Raw genomic sequence first — 23,547 nt, forward strand, 5'->3', positions numbered from 1 at the left:
CCATATATTCACGTTCGGGGAGAAAATAATCAGGGAGAAGGATTCATCGTGTTTTACGATATGGAGCCACCGCCAAGCCCTAAACTCTCTCAGGAGGGCTGATCTGGAGTCCGTTCAGGGCTCCGGAGAGGGGAATCCGTCGCCGTCGTCATCATCAACCACCCTCCATCACCAATTTCATGATGCTCACCGCCGTGCGTGAGTAATTCCATCATAGGCTTGCTAGACGGTGATGGGTTGGATGAGATTTATCATGTAATCGAGTTAGTTTTGTTAGGGTTTGATCCCTAGTATCCACTATGTTCTGAGATTGATGTTGCTATGACTTTGCTATGCTTAATGCTTGTCACTAGGGCCCGAGTGCCATGATTTCAGATCTGAACCTATTATGTTTTCATGAATATATGTGAGTTTTTTATCCTATCTTGCAAGTCAATAGTCACCTACTATGTGTTATGATTCGGCAACCCCGAAGTGACAATAATCGGGACCACTCCCGGTGATGACCGTAGTTTGAGGAGTTCATGTATTCACTATGTGTTAATGCTTTGGTCCGGTACTCTATTAAAAGGAGGCCTTAATATCCCTTAGTTTCCAATAGGACCCCGCTGCCACGGGAGGGTAGGACAAAAGATGTCATGCAAGTTCTTTTCCATAAGCACATATGACTATATTCGGAATACATGCCCACATTACATTGATGAATTGGAGCTAGTTCTGTGTCACCCTATGTTATAACTATTACATGATGAACCGCATCCGACATAATTATCCATGATCCATTGCCTACGAGGTTTTCACATATTGATCTTTGCTTAGTTACTTTCCCGTTGCCACTGTTACAATTACTACAAAACTGCTACTGTTACTTTTGCCACTGTTACCGTTACTTTCATACTACTTTGCTACTAAATACTTTGCTGCAGATAATAAGTTATCCAGGTGTGGTTGAATTGACAACTCAACTGCTAATACTTGAGAATATTCTTTGGCTCCCCTTGTGTCGAATCAATAAATTTGGGTTGAATACTCTACCCTCGAAAACTGTTGCGATCCCCTATACTTGTGGGTTATCAAACCTCTAGTACCGGTTCGTGACACGAACCGGGACTAAAGGGGTGGTGGCATGCTGGTGTCAGGCTGGGGCCCCACGAGCACATTTAGTCCCGGTTCGTGTCACGAACCGGTACTAGAGGTGTACCTTTAGTCCCGGTTTGTATAACCAACCGGGACTAAATGTGCCTCCATATAAACCCTTCGTCGAGCCCGAGCCCATTTCTATCTGTTTTCCCATTTCATTCCTCTCCTCTGTTCTTCCCCTTTGCTCGAGCTCATCCTTCATTTTTGTCAAAATTTGTCAAGATTTGAAGGCCCCCCATCCATCCAAGTGTTCACAAAGGTTACCAACTTTGTCCTTTCATCTCTCATTGCTAGATTAGCTCTTGCAATGCTCTATAAGTATAGTGATTTATGGGTTTTAGTTTGGGAGTAATTATATGTGGTAGTTTATTTGATTTATATGCAATTTGAGCTCAAATTAACTTCTTAGTTTTCATATGTACGTGTGGTTTACTTAGTGCCTTCTGATACGTCTCCAACGTATCTATAATTTGTGATTGCTTCATGCTATATTATATTCTGTTTTGGATGATTAATGGGCTTTGTTATACACTTTTATATTATTTTTGGGACTGACCTATTAACCGGAGGCCCAAATTGCTGTTTTTTGCCTATTTCAGAGTTTCGTTGAAAAATAATATCAAACGGAGTCCAAACGGAATGAAACCTTCGGGAACGTGATTTTCGGAACAAACGTGATCCAGAGGACTTGGACCCTACGTCAAGACATCAACCAGGAGGGCACGAGGTAGGGGGGCGCGCCTACCCCCTGGGCGCGCCCTCCACCCTCGTGGGGCCCACGTTGCTCCACTGACGTACTTCTTCCTCCTATATATACCTACGTACCCCCAAACCAACAGAAGCATCCACGAAAACCTAATTCCACCGCCGCAACCTTTTGTACCCGTGAGACCCATCTTGGGGCCTTTTCCGGCGTCCTGCCGGAGGGGGCATTGATCACGGAGGGCTTCTACATCAACACCAAAGCCTCTCCGATGATGTGTGAGTAGTTTACCTCAGACCTTCGGGTCCATAGTTATTAGCTAGATGGCTTCTTCTCTCTTTTTGGATCTCAATACAAAGTTCTCCATGATTCTCGTGGAGATCTATTCGATGTAATCTTCTTTTGCGGTGTGTTTGTTGAGACCGATGAATTGTGGGTTTATGATCAAGTTTATCTATGAACAATATTTGAATCTCATCTGAATTCTTTTATGTATGATTGGTTATCTTTGCAAGTCTCTTCGAATTATCAGTTTGGTTTGGCCTACTAGATTGATCTTTCTTGCAATGGGAGAAGTGCTTAGCTTTGGGTTCAATCTTGCGGTGTCCTTTCCCAGTGACAGTAGGGGCAGCAAGGCACGTATTGTATTGTTGCCATCGAGGATAACAAGATGGGGTTTATATCATATTGCATGAGTTTATCCCTCTACATCATGCCATCTTACTTAAAGCGTTACTCTGTTCTTTTGAACTTAATACTCTAGATGCATGCTGGATAGCGGTCGATGTGTGGAGTAATAGTAGTAGATGCAGGCAGGAGTCGGTCTACTTGTCGCGGACGTGATGCCTATATACATGATCATACCTAGATATTCTCATAACTATGCTCAATTCTATCAATTGCTCAACAGTAATTTGTTCACCCACCGTAATATTTATGCTGTTGAGAGAAGCCACTAGTGAAACCTATGGCCCCCGGGTCTATTTTCCATCATATTAATCTCCCGTCAACAAGTTATTTCTGGCACCGTTTATTTTGCAATCTTTACTTTTAATCTTTATCATAAAAATACCAAAAATATTATCTTATCATATCTATCAGATCTCACTTTCGTAAGTGACCGCGAAGGGATTGACAACCCCTTTATTGCGTTGGTTACAAGGTTTTTATTTGTTTGTGTAGGTGCGAGGGACTTGGGCGTGGCCTCCTACTGGATTGATACCTTGGTTCTCAAAAACTGAGGGAAATACTTATGCTACTTTAATGCATCACCATTTCCTCTTCAACAAAACCAACGCAGTGGTCAAGAGGTAGCAAGAAGGATTTCTGGTGCCGTTGCCAGGGAGTCTACGCAAAAGTCAACATACCAAGTACCCATCACAAACTCTTATCTCCCGCATTACATTATTTGCCATTTGCCTCTCGTTTTCCTCTCCCCCACTTCACCCTTGCCGTTTTATTCGCCCTCTCTTTTCCGTTTGTCTCTTTTACGCTTGCTTCTTGTTTGCTCGTGTGTTGGATTGCTTGCTTGTCACGATGGCTCAAGATAATACTAAATTGTGTGACTTTACCAATATCAACAACAATGATTTTCTTAGCACTCCGATTGCTCCTCTTGCCGATACTGAATCTTGTGAAATTAATGCTGCTTTGTTGAATCTTGTCATGAAAGATCAATTCGCCGGCCTTCCTAGTGAAGATGCCGCTACCCATCTAAATAGCTTCGTTGATTTGTGTGATATGCAAAAGAAGAAAGATGTGGACAATGATATTGTTTAATTGAAGCTATTCCCTTTTTCGCTTAGAGATCGTGCTAAAGCTTGGTTTTTGTCTTTGCCTAAAAATAGTATTGATTCTTGGAATAAGTGCAAAGATGCTTTTATCTCTAAGTATTTTCCTCCCGCTAAGATCATCTCTCTTAGAAACGATATTATGAATTTTAAGCAACTTGATCCTGAAAATGTTGCACAAGCTTGGGAGAGGATGAAATTGATGATACATAATTGCCCTACACATGGTTTAAATCTTTGGATGATTATACAAATTTTTTATGCCGGATTGAATTTTGCTTCTAGAAATCTTTTAGATTCAGCTGCGGGAGGTACTTTTATGGAAATCACTTTAGGAGAAGCTACTAAACTCCTAGATAATATTATGGTTAATTATTCTCAATGGCACACTGAAAGATCTACTAATAAGAAAGTGCATGCGATAGAAGAAATTAATGTTTGAGTGGAAAGATGGATGAACTTATGAAATTATTTGCTAATAAAAGTGTTTCTTCTGATCCTAATGATATGCCTTTGTCTACTTTGATTGAGAATAATAACGAATCTATGGATGTGAATTTTGTTGGTAGGAATAATTTTGGACGCGTATAGAGGAAACTTTAATCCTAGGCCGTATCATAGTAATTCCTCCAATAATTATGGTAATTCCTACAACAATTATTATGGAAATTATAATAAGATGCCCTCTGAATTTGAGACTAGTGTTAAAGAATTTATGAATTCGCAAAAGAATTTCAATGCTTTGCTTGAAGAAAAATTGCTTAAAGTTGATGAATTGGCTAGGAACGTTGATAGAATTTCTCTTGAAGTTGATTCTTTGAAACTTAGATCTATTCCACCTAAGCATGATATCAATGAGTCTCTCAAAGCCATGAGAATTTCCATTTATGAGTGCAAAGAAAGAACCGCTAGGATGCGTGCTAAGAAAGATTGCTTTGTGAAAGCGTGTTCTTCTAATTTCTATGAAAATCAAGATGAAGATCTAAAAGTTATTGATGTGTCCCCTATTAAATCTTTGTTTTCCAATATGAATCTTGATAATGATGGGACTGAATATGATCCACCTTTACCTAGAAGGCGTTCCAAATATTCTGAGTTGCTACATCTTGATGCTAAAATTGGTAAAAGTGGGATTGCAGAGATCAAAACTCTAGATATTAATGAACCCAATATTTTGGATTTCAAGGAATTTAATTATGATAATTGCTCTTTGATAGATGGTATTTCCTTGTTGCAATCTGTGCTAAATTCTCCTCATGCTTATAGTCAAAATAAAGCTTTTACTAAACATATCGTTGATGCTTTGATGCAATCTTATGAAGAAAAACTTGAGTTGGAAGTTTCTATCCCTAGAAAACTTTATGATGAGTGGGAACCTACTATTAAAATTAAAATTAAAGATCATGAATGCTATGCTTTGTGTGATTTGGGTGCTAGTGTTTCCACGATTCCAAAAACTTTATGTGATTTGCTAGGTTTTCGTGATTTTGAGGATTGCTCTTTAAACTTGCACCTTGCGGATTCCACCATCAAGAAACCTATGGGAAGAATCAATGATGTTCTTATTGTTACAAATAGGAACTATGTGCCCATAGATTTTATTGTTCTTGATATAGATTGCAATCCTTCATGTCCTATTATTCTTGGTAGACCTTTCCTTAGAACGATTGGTGCAATTATTGATATGAAGGAAGGGAATATTAGATTCCAATTTCCATTACAGAAAGGCATGGAACACTTTCCTAGAAAGAAAATAAAATTACCATATGAATCTATTATGAGAGCCACTTATGGATTGCCTACCAAAGATGGCAATACCTAGATCTATCCTTGCTTTTATGCCTAGCTAGGGGCGTTAAACGATAGCGCTTGTTGGGAGGCAACCCAATTTTATTTTTAGTTTTTTTTGCTTCTGTTTAGGAATAAATCTTTGATCTAGCCTCTGGTTAGATGTGTTTTTATGTTTTAATTAGTGTTTGTTCCAAGTTAAACCTATAGGATCTTCTTGGATGATAGTTATTTGATCTTGCTGAAAATTCCAGAAACTTTCTGTTCACGAAAACAATTGTTAAAAATCATCAGAACGTGATAAAATATTGATTCCAATTGCTGCTGATCAATAAAAAAATTGTCTAGGTCGTCCTATTTTTGCTAAATTTTTTGAGTTCCAGAAGTTTGCGTTAGTTACAGATTACTACAGACTGTTCTGTTTTTGACAGATTCTTTTTTCGTGTGTTGTTTGCTTATTTTGATGAATCTATGTCTAGTAAAATAGTTTATAAACCATAGAGAAGTTGGAATACAGTAGGTTTAACACCAATATAAATAAAGAATGAGTTCATTACAGTACCTTGAAGTGGTGTTTTGTTTTCTTTCGCTAACAGAGCTCACAAGATTTTCTGTTAAGTTTTGTGTTGTCAAGTTTTCAAGTTTTGGGTAAAAGATTTGATGGATTATGGAACAAGGAGTGGCAAGAGCCTAAGCTTGGGGATTCCCATGGCACCCCAAGATAATAGAAGGACACCAAAAAGCCAAACTTGGGGATGCCCCGGAAGGCATCCCCTCTTTCGTCTACTTCCATCGGTAACTTTACTTGGAGCTATATTTTTATTCACCACATGATATGTGTTTTGCTTGGAGCGTCTTGTATGATTTGAGTCTTTGCTTTTTAGTTTACCACAATCATCTTTGCTGTACACACCTTTTGAGAGAGACACACATGATTCGGAATTTATTAGAATACTCTATGTGCTTCACTTATATCTTTGGAGCTATATAGTTTTTGCTCTAGTGCTTCACTTATATCTTTTAGAGCACGGCGGTGGTTTTGTTTTATAGAAACTATTATTCTCTCATGCTTCACTTATATTATTTTGAGAGTCTTAAACAGCATGGTAATTTGCTTAAATTGGGAAATTAATCCTAAAATGCTAAGTATTCAAAACTAGTAAAAAACTTTCTTATGAGTGTGCTGAATACTAAGAGAAGTTTGATGATTGATGATTGTTTTGAGATATGGAGGTAGTGATATTAAAGTTGTGCTATTTGAGTAGTTGTGAAATTGAGAAATACTTGTGTTGAAGTTTGCAAGTCCTGTAGCATGCACGTATGGTAAACGTTATGTAACAAATTTGAAACATGAGGTATTCTTTGATTGTCTTCCTTATGAGTGGCGGTCGGTGACGAGCGATGGTCTTTTCCTACCAATCTATCCCCCTAGGAGCATGCGCGTAGTGCTTGGTTTTTGATGACTTGTAGATTTTTGCAATAAGTATGTGAGTTCTTTATGACTAATGTTGAGTCCATGGATTATACGTACTCTTACCCTTCCATCATTGCTACCCTCTTCGGTACCGTGCATTGCCCTTTCTCACATTGAGAGTTGGGGCAAACTTCGCCGGTGCATCCAAACCCCGTGATATGATACGCTCTTTCACACATAAACCTCTTTATATCTTCCTCAAAACAGCCATCATACCTACCTATTATGGCATTTCCATAGCCATTCCGAGATATATTGCCATGCAACTTTCCACCGTTCCGTTTATCATGACACGTTCATCATTGTCATATTGCTTTGCATGATCATGTAGTTGACATCGTATTTGTGGCAAAGCCACTGTTCATAATTTTTCATACACGTCACTCTTGATTCATTGTTATCCCGGTATACCGCTGGAGGAATTCATATAGAGTCATACTTTGTTCTAGTATCGAGTTGTAATCATTGAGTTGTAAATAAATAGAAGTGTGATGATGATCATTCATAGAGCATTGTCCCAAAAAAAAGAAGAAAGGCAAAAAAAAAGAAGGGCCAAAAAAAAAGAAAATAAAAAGGGACAATGCTACTATCCTTTTTCCGCACTTGTGCTTCAAAGTAGCACCATGATTTTCATGATAGAGAGTCTCTTGTTTTTTCACTTTCATATACTAGTGGGAATTTTTCATTATAGAACTTGGCTTGTATATTCCAACAACGGGCTTCCTCAAATGCCCTAGGTCTTCGTGAGCAAGCAAGTTGGATGCACACCCACTTACTTTCTTTTGTTGAGCTTTCATGCATTTATAGCTCTAGTGCATCCGTTGCATGGCAATCCCTACTCCTTACATTGACATCAATCGATGGGCATCTCCATAGCCCGTTGATTAGCCGCGTTGATGTGAGACTTTCTCCTTTTTTGTCTTCTCCACATAACCCCCATCATTATATTCTATTCCACCCATAGTGCTATATCCATGGCTCACGCTCATGTATTGCGTGAAGGTTGAAGAAGTTTGAGATTACTAAAGTATGAAACAATTGCTTGGCTTGTCAGCGGGGTTGTGCATGATGAGAGCATTCTTGTGTGACGAAGATGGAGCATGAATAAACTATATGATTTTGTAGGGATGAACTTTCTTTGGCCATGTTATTTTGAGAAGACATAACTGCTTAGTAAGTATGCTTGAAGTATTATTGCTTTTATGTCAATATCAAACGTTTATCTTGAATCTTTCGGATCTGAATATTCATACCACAATTAAGAGGGTTACATTAAAAAAATTATGCCAAGTAGCATTCTGCATCAAAAATTCTGTTTTTTATCATTTACCTACTCGAGGACGAGCAGGAATTAAGCTTGGGGATGCTTGATACGTCTCCAACGTATCTATAATTTTTGATTGCTTCATGCTATATTATATTCTGTTTTGGATGATTAATGGGCTTTGTTATACACTTTTATATTATTTTTGGGACTAACCTATTAACCGGAGGCCCAGTCCAAATTGCTGTTTTTTTGCCTATTTCAGAGTTTCGCAGAAAAAGAGTATCAAACGGAGTCCAAACGGAATGAAACCTTTGGGAACGTGATTTTCGGAACAAACGTGATCCAGAGGACTTGGACCCTACGTCAAGACATCAACCAGGAGGGCACGAGGTAGGGGGCGCGCCTACCCCCCCCGGGCGCGCCCTCCACCCTCGTGGGGCCCATGTTGCTCCACTGACGTACTTCTTCCTCCTATATATACCTACGTACCCCCAAACCAATAGAAGCATCCACGAAAACCTAATTCCACCGCCGCAACCTTCTGTACCCGTGAGATCCCATCTTGGGGCCTTTTCCGGCGTCCTGCCGGAGGGGGCATTGATCACAGAGGGCTTCTACATCAACACCAAAGCCTCTTCGATGATGTGTGAGTAGTTTACCTCAGACCTTCGGGTCCATAGTTATTAGCTAGATGGCTTCTTCTCTCTTTTTGGATCTCAATACAAAGTTCTCCACGATTCTCATGGAGATCTATTCAATGTAATCTTCTTTTGCGGTGTGTTTGTTGAGACCGATGAATTGTGGGTTTATGATCAAGTTTCTCTATGAACAATATTCGAATCTCCTCTGAATTCTTTTATGTATGATTGGTTATCTTTGCAAGTCTCTTTGAATTATCAGTTTGGTTTGGCCTACTAGATTGATCTTTCTTGCAATGGGAGAAGTGCTTAGCTTTGGGTTCAATCTTGCGGTGTCCTTTCCCAGTGACAGTAGGGGCAGCAAGGCACGTATTGTATTGTTGCCATCGAGGATAACAAGATGGGGTTTATATCATATTGCATGAGTTTATCCCTCTACATCATGTCATCTTACTTAAAGCGTTACTCTGTTCTTTTGACTTAATACTCTAGATGCATGCTGGATAGCGGTCGATGTGTGGAGTAATAGTAGTAGATGCAGTCAGGAGTCGGTCTTCTTGTCGCGGACGTGATGCCTATATACATGATCATACCTAGATATTCTCATAACTATGCTCAATTCTATCAATTGCTCAACAGTAATTTGTTCACCCACCGTAATACTTATGCTCTTGAGAGAAGCCACTAGTGAAACCTATGGCCCCCGGGTCTATTTTCCATCATATTAATCTCCCGTCAACAAGTTATTTCTGGCACCGTTTATTTTGCAATCTTTACTTTTATTCTTTATCATAAAATACCAAAAATATTATCTTATCATATCTATCAGATCTCACTTTCGTAAGTGACCGTGAAGGGATTGACAACCCCTTTATTGCGTTGGTTGCGAGGTTTTTATTTGTTTGTGTAGGTGCAAGGGACTTGGGCGTGGCCTCCTACTGGATTGATACCTTGGTTCTCAAAAACTGAGGGAAATACTTACGCTACTTTACTGCATCACCCTTTCCTCTTCAAGGGAAAACCAACGCAGTGCTCAAGAGGTAGCACCTTCCCGTCCCGTCCTAACCACCGTCGATCGCCCGCACCGTCCCTTCGCCGGCACCACCTTGGCGAGCCTCTTGTCCTTATCCTTTAAAAAACATGTTTGTGTGATTTAGATAGTTACTTGTATAATTTTCTTAGCGTTACGTTGTTTGTTATACATAGTGGCATGGTTTTGATATCCGTCCCCGTCGGCCCTCGTCGGGTTTATGATTCGGATGTGGTATATTCTCTTTTATAACTATTTGTTGCATTTCGTGTCTATGACAAATTATGCCCATCAAGTTGACATAGATATTTTTATCTAGGAGGCATGTGAACCGAAAATTGCAACCGACCCTCTTGTCGAGAAGTTAAATTTAGTTGAAAAAGAAAATGAGTATTTGAAAGAAAAATTGAAAAGAATTGAAGAAGAGAAGATGAAACTGGAGTTGTATGTTGCCGATGTCGTTGATGATCACAAGATCAAGATGGATGCAATGCGCTTGAAGATTAGAAAGATTAGAAAATATGCCATTGATAGGGAGGCTTGGTATCATTATGTTGTTGGATCAATTGTTACCTTAGTTGCGATCTTGATCGCCTTTGTTGTTGCATTTAAATGCTTTAGCTAGATAGTGTGTATGTTGTTTTATGAGAATAAGTGTGTATGAACTTTATGTGAGAACTTGTATTAATTTGGTCTTTTCAGTGTTGTGTAATGAAGATGAGCCGGCAATGGATGTACGATGATCGATGCTCTCCCCATTTCATTAATGGTGTGCATACTTTTCTGCTTGCGGCTGAGGCAAACAAGCGGGCAGATGGTTTTATGTGTTGTCCATATGCTGTCTGTAAGAATGATCACAATTACTCTAACTCAAGAATCAATCACGTCCACCTGTTTGAGTCCGGTTTCATGTCCGGCTATAACTGTTGGACCAAGCACGGAGAAAGAGGGGTCCTAATGGAAGAGAATGAAGAAGAAGAGGATGACAAAAGTATCCTGGCCATGGGTTCCCTGAATATGATGGTACAACAATGGGGGAAGAAGCTGAGCCGGCAATGCGGGAAGAAGCTGAAGAAGAGGCATCGGATGAGCCTGCTATTCATCTTGGTCGGGCCATTGCGGATGCAAAGAGAAACTGCGCAAGTGAAAAGGAGAAGCTGAAGTTGCAGCGCATGTTAGAGGATCACAAGAAATTGTTGTACCCAAATTGTGAAGATGACAAGAAAAAGTTGGGCACCACACTGAAATTGCTGCAATGGAAGGCAGAGAATGGTGTATCTGACAAGGGATTTGAAAAGTTGCTGATAATGTCAAAGAAGATGCTTCCAAAGGACAACGAATTGCCCGACAATACGTATGAAGCAAAGAAGGTTGTCTGCCCTCTAGGATTAGAGGTGCAGAAGATACATGCATGCCCTAATGACTGCATCCTCTACCGCGGTGAGTACTAGGATTTGAATGCATGCCCGGTATGCGGTGCATTGCGCTATAAGATCAGCCGCGGTGACCTTGGTGATGTTGAGGACTGATGTCTACTACACAACCTTCTTCTTGTAGACGTTTTTGGGCCTCCAAGTGCAGAGGTTTGTAGGACAGTAGCAAATTTCCCTCAAGTGGATGACCTAAGGTTTATCAATCCGTGGGAGGCGTAGGATGAAGATGGTCTCTCTCAAGCAACCCTGCAACAAAAAATAACAAAGAGTCTCTTGTGTCCCCAACACACCCAATACAATGGTAAATTGTATAGGTGCACTAGTTCGGCGAAGAGATGGTGATACAAGTGCAATATGGATGGTAGATAAAGGTTTTTGTAATCTGAAAATATAAAAACAGCAAGGTAACTAATGGTAAAAGTGAGCACAAACGGTATTGCAATGCTAGGAAACAAGGCCTAGGGTTCATACTTTCACTAGTGCAAGTTCTCTCAACAATAATAACATAATTGGATCATATAACTATCCCTCAACATGCAACAAAGAGTCACTCCAAAGTCACTAATAGCGGAGAACAAACGAAGAGATTATGGTAGGGTACGAAACCACCTCAAAGTTATTCTTTCCGATCAATCCATTGGGCTATTCCTATAAGTGTCACAAACAACCCTAGAGTTCGTAGTAAAATAACACCTTAAGACACACATCGACCAAAACCTTAATTTCACCTAGATACTCCAATGTCACCTCAAGTATCCGTGGGTATGATTATACGATATGCATCACACAATCTCAAATTCATCTATTCAACCAACACATAGAACCTCAAAGAGTGCCCCAAAGTTTCTACCGGAGAGTCAAGACGAAAACGTGTGCCAACCCCTATGCATAGGTTCATGGGCGGAACCCGCAAGTTGATCACCAAAACATACATCAAGTGGATCAATAGAATACCCCATTGTCACCACGGGTATCCCACGCAAGACATACATCAAGTGTTCTCAAATCCTTAAAGACTCAATCCGATAAGATAACTCAAAAGGGGAAACTCAATCCATTACAAGAGAGTAGAGGGGGAAAACATCATAAGATCCAACTACAATAGCAAAGCTCGCGATACATCAAGATCGTATCACCTCAAGAACACGAGAGAGAGAGAGATCAAACACATAGCTACTGGTACATACCCTCAGCCCCGAGGGTGAACTACTCCCTCCTCGTCATGGAGAGCGCCGGGATGATGAAGATGGCCACCGGTGAGGGATCCCCCCTCCGGCAGGGTGCCGAAATAGGGTCCTGATTGGTTTTTGGTGGCTACAGAGGCTTGCGGAGGCGGAACTCCCGATCTATTCTGTTCCCCGAAGGTTTTAGGGTATGTGGGAATATATAGGCGAAAGAAGTCGGTAAGGGGAGCCACGAGGGGCTCACGAGGGTGGAGGGCACGCCCAGGGGGGTGGGCGCGCCCCCTGCCTCGTGCTCTCCTCGTTGATCCCCTGACGTGCACTCCAAGTCTCCCGTATTGCTTTCTTTCCAAAAATAACTCTTCCGAAGGTTTCATTCCGTTTGGACTCCGTTTGATATTCCTTTTCTGCGAAACACTGAAACAAGGGAAAAACAGAAACTGGCACTGGGCTTTGGGTCAATAGGTTAGTCCCAAAAATAATATAAAAGTGCATAGTAAAGCCCATTAAACATTCGAGATGGATAATATAATAGCATGAATACTTCATAAATTATAGATACGTTGGAGACGTATCAGCATCCCCAAGCTTAATTCCTGCTCGTCCTCAAGTAGGTAAATGATAAAAGAAAGAATTTATGAAGTGTGAATGCTAGCAGGTGCACAAGTTTGATCAATGATAATTTTGATCACGTTTTCTAGCATCATTATATGTCATAACAGTAGCTCACATCATAAAGCTTTGCATGATCAAGTAACAAACTATTCACATGTTAAAGTATAGATCATAAACTCTCTTGAAAACTAACAAACCGTGTTATTAGTCATCAAACAATTACAATTCATCTTATTTTCAGGAAGAGTCTATGTCAGAGCTTTGATTCCGCAAACTTCACATACTCAACTATCATTTAGTCTTCCATGATTGCTACCACTCAAAGCATATTTTTAGAACAAATAGTATTCATCAAACACAAAGAAAGATAGGGGCTTAATGTTTCGCCTCCCAACCTTTTACCTCAAGGGTAATGTCAACAATAATAATTCATGCTCAAATATATTTGAATGGCCATATATGCTTAGATCTTTCCATCACATGATGCTTGCCAACTAAAGAATAGGTTGGAATGAGAAGGAATACTATTGACTCTTGCATAAAAGTAAAAGATAGGCCCTTCGCAGAGGGAAGCAGGGATTTGCAGAGGTGCCAGAGCTCGAAGCTAAAACAGAGATGAAAATAATTTTGAGAGGTATGCTTTCATTGTCAACATAACGACCAAGAGTTCCCAATATCTTCCATACTAGATACATTATAGGCGGTTCCCACGCAGAAAGGTAAAGTTTTTACTCCCCCTCCACCAACATTCACACTCCACGGCTTGTCCGAAACAACGGGTGCCGTCCAACTATCAACATTCCTGGGGGAGTTTTTTTTAAATTATGTGCGAATTTATTTTTGATATTTTGATCATAGGACTGGGCATCCCAGTTACCAGCCATTTTCTCGTGAATGATGAGCGGAGTCCACCCATCGTGAGAATAACCCACCTAGCATGGAAGATACTGACAGCCCCTAGTCGCTACATGAGCGATTCGGGCATACAAAACAGATTATTATTTGAAGGTTTAGAGTTTGGCACATGCAAATTTACTTGGAACGGCAGGTAAATACCGCATATAGGTAGATATGGTGGACACTCATGGAAGAAACTTGGTTCAAGGAATTTGGATGCACAAGCAGTATTCCCGCTTACTACAGATATTTTGGCTAGCAAAGGATTCTAAATAGCAAGCACCACATGTTAGAGGATCCATAACAATATAACTTCTATACAAATATACCCAAGCATAACTCATTATGTTGTCTTCCTTGTCCAACTTCAACTAATTTGCTCAGGTTTGAAAATAATTAATGGGGCTCACAATCATAGAAGATGTCCAAGATAGTATATTATATGTGAAACCTCTCTTCCTTCAATATTCTTTCATGAATTGTTCAAGTGACCAATACAACGTTTGCTAACCTTCAATAAATTTACCACCTCTACTTCTTATATGTGAAGGCTTACTCCCCATGGGAAAGGCATATGAAACATATATAATTTCAGATTTATGACATTCAAATCATTAAACCATTTACTCATAGGATATAAGTGAAGCACACGAGTAAATGACAAACTACTCCAAAAAGATATAAGTGAAGATCAATGAGTAGTTAAATAATTATGTAGCTATGTGAAGACTCTCTCTCATTTAAGAATTTCAGATCTTGGTATTTTATTCAAACAGCAAGCAAAGCTAAATAAAGTAAAATGACGCTCCAAGCAAAACACATATCATGTGGTGAATAAAAATATAGCTCCAAGTAAAGTTACCGATGAACGAAGACGAAAGAGGGGATGCCTTCCGGGGCATCCCCAAGCTTAGACGCTTGGTTATCCTTGAATATTACCTTGGGGTGCCTTGGGCATCCACGAGCTTAGGCTCTTGCCACTCCTTATTCCATAGTCCATCGAATCTTTACCCAAAACTTGAAAACTTCACAACACAAAACTTAACAGAAAATCTCGTGAGCTCCGTTAGCGAAAGAAAACAAAGCACCACTTCAAGGTACTGTATTGAACTCATTCTTTATTTGTATTGGTGTTAAATCTACTGTATTCCAACTTCTCTATGGTTTATAAACTATTTTACTAGCCATAGATTCATCAAAATAAGCAAACAACACATGAAAAACAGAATCTGTCAAAAACAGAACAGTCTGTAGTAATCTGTAACTAACACAAAATTCTGGAACTCAAATAATTCTACCAAAATAGTACGACCTAGAAAATTTGTTTATTGATCTACTGCAATTTAAATCTGTATTTTATCACGTTCTTGTGATTTTAAACAATTGTTTTCGTGAACAGAAAGTTTCTGGAATTTTCAGCAAGATCAAATAACTATCATCCAAGAAGATCCTATAGGTTTAACTTGGCACAAACACTAATTAAAACACAAAACCACATCTAAACAGAAGCTAGATGGATTATTTATTCCTAAACAGAACCAAAAAGCAAGAAACTAAAATAAAATTGGGTTGCCTCCCAACAAGCGCTAACGTTTAACGCCCCTAGCTAGGCATGATGATTTCAATGATGCTCACATAAGACATAAGAATTGAAACATGAAGAGAGCATCATGAAGAATATTACTAGCACATTTAAATCTAACCCACTTCCTATGCATAGGGATTTTGTGAGCAAACAACTTATGGGAACAATAATCAACTAGCATAGGAAGGCAAAACAAGCATAACTTCAAAACTTTAAGCACATAGAGAGGAAACTTGATATTATTGCAATTCCTACAAGCATATGTTCCTCCCTCATAATAACTTTCAGTAGCATCATGAATGAATTCAACAATATAACCAGCACCTAAAGCATTCTTTTCATGATCTACTTGCATAGAAATTTTACTACTCTCCACATAAGCAAAATTCTTCTCATTCGGAATAGTGGGAGTATCATAAGAAACTTGAATACTATAAATTGTTTCCACATTAAAAGAGTAATGTTCAGAAAAAGGGTAATCATAATCATGACAAGTTTTATAAATATAATCATCACTACTTTTTATAGCATAAGTTTCATCACAATAATCATCATAAGTAGCAACTTTGTTCTCATCATAATTGATTGAAACCTCTTCCAAGATAGTGGACTCATCACTAAATAAAGTCATGACCTCTCCAAATCCACTTTTATAAATATTATAAGATTCAACATCCTCCAAAATAGTGGGATCATTACTTCCTAAAGTTGACACTCTTCCAAACCCACTTTCATCAATATAATCATCATAGGTAGAAGGCATGCTATCATCATAACAACTATGCATATCAAAACTTGGGAGGCTAAAAATACCATCTTCATTAAACATAGCATCTCCAAGCTTGGGACAAACATTAATTGCAGCAAATATATTCTCAAAAACATCATCTTCATCAAACATAGCATCCCCAAGCTTGGGCCTTTTCATATCATAAGCATAATCACTCTCATCATTAATAGTATGGATAGCACCAATAGTATAGCAATTATCATCATCACGATGAGTAATTGGAGCAACATCATTTGGGGGAGATACCTTTCTACCTTTGCTTCTCCGTCTTTTGTTTTTCTTCTTCACATCATGTGTGGGTTCAATCCTCTTTTTGGAGCTCCTTATTAATGAGATTGGTTGAATAGAAAGCTTCTCCTCGTTACATGATTCATCATAAGAAATAATAGGAGGATATTGGGAAGTCTCTTCCCTTTCATTAGTGTTCTCTTCATCTTCTATTTTCTTTCTTTTCTTTATGTAATTGGAAATATAAGGATTTTCAATGCAATTCACTGCACAATACATATAAATTTCCTCTAGATCAAAATTAAGAAGTTTATAACGGGCAAATTCTGGAAGATAGTTAGTTATACGTTTCATTTCTTCATAGCCCATAAGCAAACTAAGTTCATTATAATGTGCAAGGGAAATCAAGTCATCACAATTTTTTGACACGATTAGATCATGAAACAATTTGTATCGAATAGTTAAATGACCCCGTTCATTGCAAAGTTCACAAGTACGGCTAAGAAAATTTAAATTTTCAGCACAAACATCTAGCCTTTCTTGCAACAATTTAGTTTCTAAATGCTTATGCCTCTTGCAATATCTATCTTCCCTATTTGGTGTGTACTTGCAAACCCAATGCACTCCACAAAAATTGACATGTTTATAGGAGACATTTTCATCATAACTAGTGCAATCATCATTAGTACTATGGATATTCAAAGAGTTCATACTAACAACATTGCAATCATGCTCATCATTCAAAGATTTAGTGCCAAACATTTTAATGCATTCTTCTTCTAACACTTTGGCACAATTTTCCTTCCCATCATACTCTCGAAAGATATTAAAAAGATGAAGTGTATGAGGTAAACTCAATTCCATTTTTTGTTTTTTTTTGTAGTTTTCTTTTATAAACTAAACTAGTGCTAAAACCAGAAATAAAAAGATTCGATTGCAAGATCTAAAGATATACCTTCAAGCACTCACCTCCCCGGCAACGGCGCCAGAAAAGATCTTAGTTGACGGGGTGTGAGTGCCGCTTACCTAGCCTCCCCGGGCAACAGCGCCAGAAAAGAGCTTGATGTCTACTACACAACCTTCTTCTTGTAGACGTTGTTGGGCCTCCAAGTGCAGAGGTTTGTAGGATAGTAGCAAATTTCCCTCAAATGGATGACCTAAGGTTTATCAATCTGTGGGTGGCGTAGGATGAAGATGGTCTCTCTCAAGCAACCCTGCAACTAAATAAAAAAAGAGTCTCTTGTGTCCCCAACACACCCAATACAATGGTAAATTGTATAGGTGCACTAGTTCGGCGAAGAGATGGTGATACAAGTGCAATATGGATGGTAGATAAAGGTTTTTGTAATTTGAAAATATAAAAGGGAGCGCCTGGAACTCATTCGACTGAGAAATAGATTGGTCTCAGTCGAATGACGTGGTGATGACGTCGTTCGCTATTTCTCAGCCCGATCACCTGGCACGCCCGAGCGAGGCTCCTTTCTCCCCCGCACAAAGCCCTATTGGGCCGAATACAATCCAGGCCCTTTGTTCTGTTGTTATTTGTAGGTTGTGGGCCTTTTTTGGTTGTTTGTTTTGATTGTCCTTGTTGGGCCTTTTTGACTAAAAGCTTGTTCATACTTTACAGAAAAAGCAGAAAAAAGACAAAAGAAAGCCCAGGCCCCGCTGTACAGGAGCAAAAAAGCTCTGTTGCTTTCTTCTCCTGATCGCAGCACATGCCCCAGCCCCCATCCACAAAAATCACAAACCCTCAACCCCAACCCACCCACTCCTCCTTCCTCCTCCAGCCCCAGCCGCCAGGGGACACACCTTTCCCCTCCAAAATGGCAATGTGAGCAGAGGAAGGAAGCTTGTGAGCAGAGGAAGCGGCCAGGGCACACACCCACCCACTTCTCCTCCTTCCTCCTCCAGCCCCAGCCGCCAGCCCCCATCCACGAAAATCACAAACCCTCATCGCAGCACGCAAAAACATGGATGCAGGAAGAGATCAGAGGGCACAAAGCACTCACCAGGGTATGCACGCCTCTCCCCTCTCCAGATCTCGGATTCTTGTCTCTGTTCTTGTATTCTTCAGAATTCTATTGTGAAAAACACAAAAAAGGGAAAAAACAAAAAGTTAATACAGAACAACCCCCATAGCTGCAAATTCGTAAAAAAACAAGGAGCTTTCTTCTTAGGTGCTGCATCCTTCATATACCCGACAAAGAAAACTCTTGACGTTGATTGCAGCTGTTCTTGATGCTTATGGAGCTTCTCTGTTTGGTTCTCAGGTTAGTGCCTACAAAAAAAGCAAATGAAATTTTAATGAACATCTGAATCTTGCTTGTACTATTCTGGTTATTTGGTTACAGAAATTTGATGTCTGATCTTTTCTACTATTATGTGGAAAACATAGAAACACAGGGGGGGCGCAAGATACCCAGTAGCAACAGTGGCTGACTTCTGGTGCTTGGAACCAAGGGCTGCATCATACACACCCCTGGATGCAAAATCAGATGCTTCCTCATGCTTCTATGAACAGAACACAAGGGAATGCCCTGAACATTCCAGTGAGTGCAGCTATGTATGGTATCTTCAATAGTCAAGGCAATACACATGTATTTCTGGGCTCTTTGAAAAAAAACACTTGCTTTTGAAAATTGTCAGTAGACATTTCTGTGAATGTTAAAACTTCTTTGTGCAGGTAAACTTGCTTGTCAACCTGGGTCCACATACTTCAGTGGGTGACTCCAACCTAGTGTGTACTGCGCTCCAACCCCCTGTAAGTGTTTACAGTTTAGAGAAAATGGAAGAAAAAAAGAAAAATTCCACTACGATTGTTTTACAAGAAATTGGCAAAAATAATGATGCAGGCAAACAAAGTCGCTTATGAAGCCCCCATGTCATACACGCAACTCCTACTTGCTGCTGAAGAAGAGGTTCTCTACTAACATACTCCTGTTTGCTTGTCGTGGATAAAAACTGTATTAACTTACAAAAATAAACCCAAAAAAGAAAAAAAAAACATCAAACAAACAGAACTAACTAGAGCTGTTCTAATTTTCAGGGTGCTAGATATGCATCCTCACAATCGCAAGAAGATTGCCTTGTTCGTACTGAGGTATGTTTTTTCCTGCTTAAACTTGTGTCTATGTCCCCTGAATAAAAATTGTTTGACTGCTATGTATAACTATAAAAAAACTCTCTCTACAGAACGATATGTACATGATAACTGGGCGATACAGTAGATCTTCAGAAGATCCATTACAAGCACACACTGGGGGTGGAGCTCAGCATGTATCTGGAGTCGATGACCAGCATGATATAGAGCTTGAACCTTTTGTTGACAACCGTTTTTCAGAAAGCTTGAATGATTTGAACTGGGACAATGAAATGCAGACAGAAGCAGGAGGAAACAAAAACGGCTCTATGGTGTCAAATGAGATTGCTTCTGACAATGATTCTGATTCCGAGGATGATCATTCTCCAGCGTTGTTGCAAAAAGCCTCTGAGATTACTGTTACAACTGCTGGAGAAGAAGAAAACAGTGGTGCAGCTGGCGAAGTTCAAAAATTAACACAGGATGATATACTGATATTCCTTAAAAATGACAGTATAGAAGCCGCTCAGAGTGCTAGCCAAGAAGTGCGCAGCCATCACGTACCCCATGTGGACATGGTATTTGATACAGATGATGCAGCTTACAACTTTTACAATGAGTATGCCTCAATTGCTGGTTTTTCTGTGATCAAAGCATCTCGATATTGTGGCAAGAAACAAGGAGGCAGTGCAGCAACTCGGGTAACTTTCAAGTGCAATCGGTCAGGAAGAGTAATTGATGAAGAAGAACAAGAGAATAGGAAGAAGAAACGACGTGACACAAGGCAACAGAAAACAGGACAAGAGCCCTATCGCAACGCAAGGAAGAAAAAAGCAAACACCATTGCAATAAGAGGGTGTAAAGCTCAGCTCATTGTCACCAAGAAGGATGAGAAGTGGGTGATAACAACCATAAACCTACAGCACAACCATGATTTGAGTCCTCACACAGAAGTGAAATACCTTCGTTCTCATAACTACATGACAGAGGAGGAGAAACTCCTAATCCGAACTTTCAATGCTGTGAAGCTACCAACAAGACAAATAATAGCAATCCTAAGTTACTTGAGAGGCGGGAACACTCCTTACACCAAAAAGCATGTAAGCAATGTTAGAACAGCCATTGGCAAAGAGAGCAATCAAAATGACATGATGCAGGTGCTAACATATTTCAGGAAGAGACAAGCTGAAGATCCACAATTTTACTATGCGTTCAAAACAACTAAAGTCTCTGATGACGCAAGTAAAGTTTTGTGCATTTTCTGGGCTGACGGGTATTCTAGGAAAATGTACGAGCTGTACGGAGACTGCCTCAGCTTCGACACAACATTCAAGACAAACAGATACAACCTCCCATTTGCTCCCTTTGTTGGTGTCACAGGACATGGCCAGAACTGTTTGTTTGCTTGCTCTATCATAGAGAATGAAACAGCTGACACCTTTCAATGGTTGTTTGAGACATTCTTGCATTGCATGGGTGGGAAATCTCCGTCCACAATCATAACAGACGAGGATGCTGGGATGAAGACAGCTATCCCTTTAGTTTTCCCGCATATCTGCCACAGGCGTTGTTTGTTTCATATTAAAAAGAAGGCTGAGGAAAAATGTACTAGGACTTTTGCAGCAAATAAAACACTGCATGATGATTTCAGTGACATCATTCACAACTCTCTGACGGTGGCTGAGTTTGAGCAATTGTGGACAGAGATGATCCAGAGATACAACATTGGGCATGTGAAGTATTTCCAAATCATGTGGAAGAAAAGGAAAAGGTTTGTCCCTGTGTATTTCAAGACGGACTTCTTCCCCTTCATTCATTCTACTGCGCGTAGTGAAGGCACCAACGCCATTTTCAAGGACAACATCACGTCAACTCACAATGTGATCAGCTTCCTCCAAGAGTACCAGAAGATTTCAGAAACCATACAAGATAAGGAGAGGGAGCAAGACTCTATCACAAGAACAACTTCGCCGACATTCTGGGCACGAAGTGAGCTTGAGATACAAGCTGCAAAAATGTACAACAGAAAGATATTTTACAGATTCCAAAAGCAGATAAAGTTTGTGCTGAATTTGCATGTTGAAGAGGTTGAGAGAAATGTGAAATATGAAGTCTACAAGACACCAATGCTAGCTGAAAAGGATTTCAGAACGCGAAGATTTGTTGTGATTGTGAACTTGCAGCAACAGTTGTTCAGTTGTATCTGTGGGAAATTTCAAAAAGATGGCATTGTGTGTTGCCATGTCTTGAGAGTCCTTTCTCATCTCAACATGTCTGTGTTGCCAGAAAAATATTACATAGACAGGTGGAGGCCAAAAAATAAAAAGGACATACGGGACATCCGTTTCAATGTTCCTTTGGAACTAACTGCTGGAAGTCAACACTTAAGGTATACCCTTCTATCCAACAGGCTCAATGAGATGGCCTCGGACGGTGCATCAACAAACAGAAAATATCTGTATGTTGTAGCAGAATGTGAAGGGGTGCAACAAAGGTTGGACGAGATGACTAAAGAGGATGAACTTGCAGAAGCGCAACAAGCAAATGTTGACAAGGACACAACAGAGACTGATGCAGCACCGCATCCTGATGGTTATGGAGACAAACTTCAAGATCCCGATGTTGCAGTGTCAAAAGGGCGTCCACAAAAAGGACGTTACAAAACTTTCATGGAAAGTTTGGCATCTAAACAGAAAGTCACATGCAGTCGGTGTGGGAAGCCTGATCATTATAAAAGTTCTTGTACTACAAGTACTGAAGATGTCAATTTGGCTCAGAGAGAGAAAGTCAGTCGCAAACAAACCTCAGGTTTCGCATCAAAAACTTTTCTCTTTTTGGTGTTACCTAACTTTTCCAGCATTACAAAAAGGTCTTGTAGTTCATTTTATTCATTTTGATGAAAAAAATTGCAGCCTCATTTGGGACATCTACGGGCAAGCAACCAGCTGGTGCAAACCCGAGGAGGAAGGCAAGAAAAGAAAAATGAAAATTTGGGTGCTGGAAGTTCAAGAAGGCAAAAAAATATGCAAGTGATGACTGGAAAAATGTATATGCATTCAAAGTTTTGGTTGTTTGTTGTGCCACTGAACAAAAAACAAGAAGGAACTATGATTGTTCATGCATGATAGCACGTTTGCTACTGTTTTAAGACTGTTTTAGGAAATGCATAAGTTATAAATTTCAGTTGTACTGGTAGACTGGTAGACAAAAACCAGGGAAAAAATTGCTTTAGTGTTGGGGTAGCAACACTGACCTTAACACAGTAGGTTCCTTGAAATTTTTTCATCCACTTTTTCGCTTGCGGTGTAGAAGTAGATTCCGTGTGCCAAAGAATTTTGAAATCCTGCACCAAAGAAATGTTGGGGGGGAATGATAGAAACAAAAGAACAAGGGCAAAAAAATGTTCTCGTTAGTGCCGCTATAGACGACATAATTTTTTTAGAAAAAGAGGGATACTGAAAATAATCAGATTTAAAAAGCATAAAACAAATTAGAAAAATAACACTCTAAAACCGATGTTTCGATATTGATCTGAAAACAAAATGGGACATTCCAAATTGTTTTCTTCTGGTTAATGACCAGTTTCTACGACACTGCTATACAACTTGGATTTGCTTTCAAATGAAAAAGAAAAAAACATATCGTTCCTCCATGTACACCGGACACTTTGTGATGTTGTTTAACTTTTGTGATTGTTTTTGATCATCTTGCTAAAGTCCTTTATTGTAGTATTCCTCCATCCATTACAGAGAATGTTGCAGTTGGTTGGCCTCCTTGACCTTCTGAAGAAGTACAAAAAAAAGAACTAGTTAGTAACCTGAAAATGCCATACAATAACAAAAGGAACTTTGTTTACAGTGGCAAACGCAAAAAAAAATACACAAAAATTGGAAAGACAGGAGAAAAAGA

At 39.6% G+C, this 23,547-nt stretch overlaps 1 protein-coding gene across 1 annotated transcript; it reads left to right on the forward strand.

Moving 5' to 3' along the window:
• Window positions 1–19,042: 19,042 nt before the first annotated feature.
• On the forward strand, window positions 19,043–22,516 carry LOC109760202 (protein FAR1-RELATED SEQUENCE 5-like). The gene is made up of 5 exons (XM_045228688.2): window positions 19,043–19,108; window positions 19,243–19,320; window positions 19,606–19,659; window positions 19,752–22,424; window positions 22,496–22,516. Exons 1-5 carry the CDS (start codon window positions 19,043–19,045, stop codon window positions 22,514–22,516), a joined length of 2,892 nt encoding a protein of 963 aa, XP_045084623.2.
• The last annotated feature ends 1,031 nt before the right edge of the window (window positions 22,517–23,547 follow it).

Source organism: Aegilops tauschii, chromosome 5 (genome assembly GCF_002575655.3).
Source record: "Aegilops tauschii subsp. strangulata cultivar AL8/78 chromosome 5, Aet v6.0, whole genome shotgun sequence".
Lineage (NCBI taxonomy): Eukaryota > Viridiplantae > Streptophyta > Magnoliopsida > Poales > Poaceae > Aegilops > Aegilops tauschii.

Bases quoted from the DNA above. Each gene is read 5' to 3' on its own strand.
- LOC109760202 (XM_045228688.2), top strand. From the start codon at position 19,043: ATGCAAAATCAGATGCTTCCTCATGCTTCTATGAACAGAACACAAGGG. The intron at 19,660-19,751 runs GTATGTTTTTTC...CTCTCTCTACAG, and splicing joins ATTGCCTTGTTCGTACTGAG to AACGATATGTACATGATAAC. The intron at 22,425-22,495 runs GTCAGTCGCAAA...TAACTTTTCCAG, and splicing joins ATTTGGCTCAGAGAGAGAAA to CATTACAAAAAGGTCTTGTA.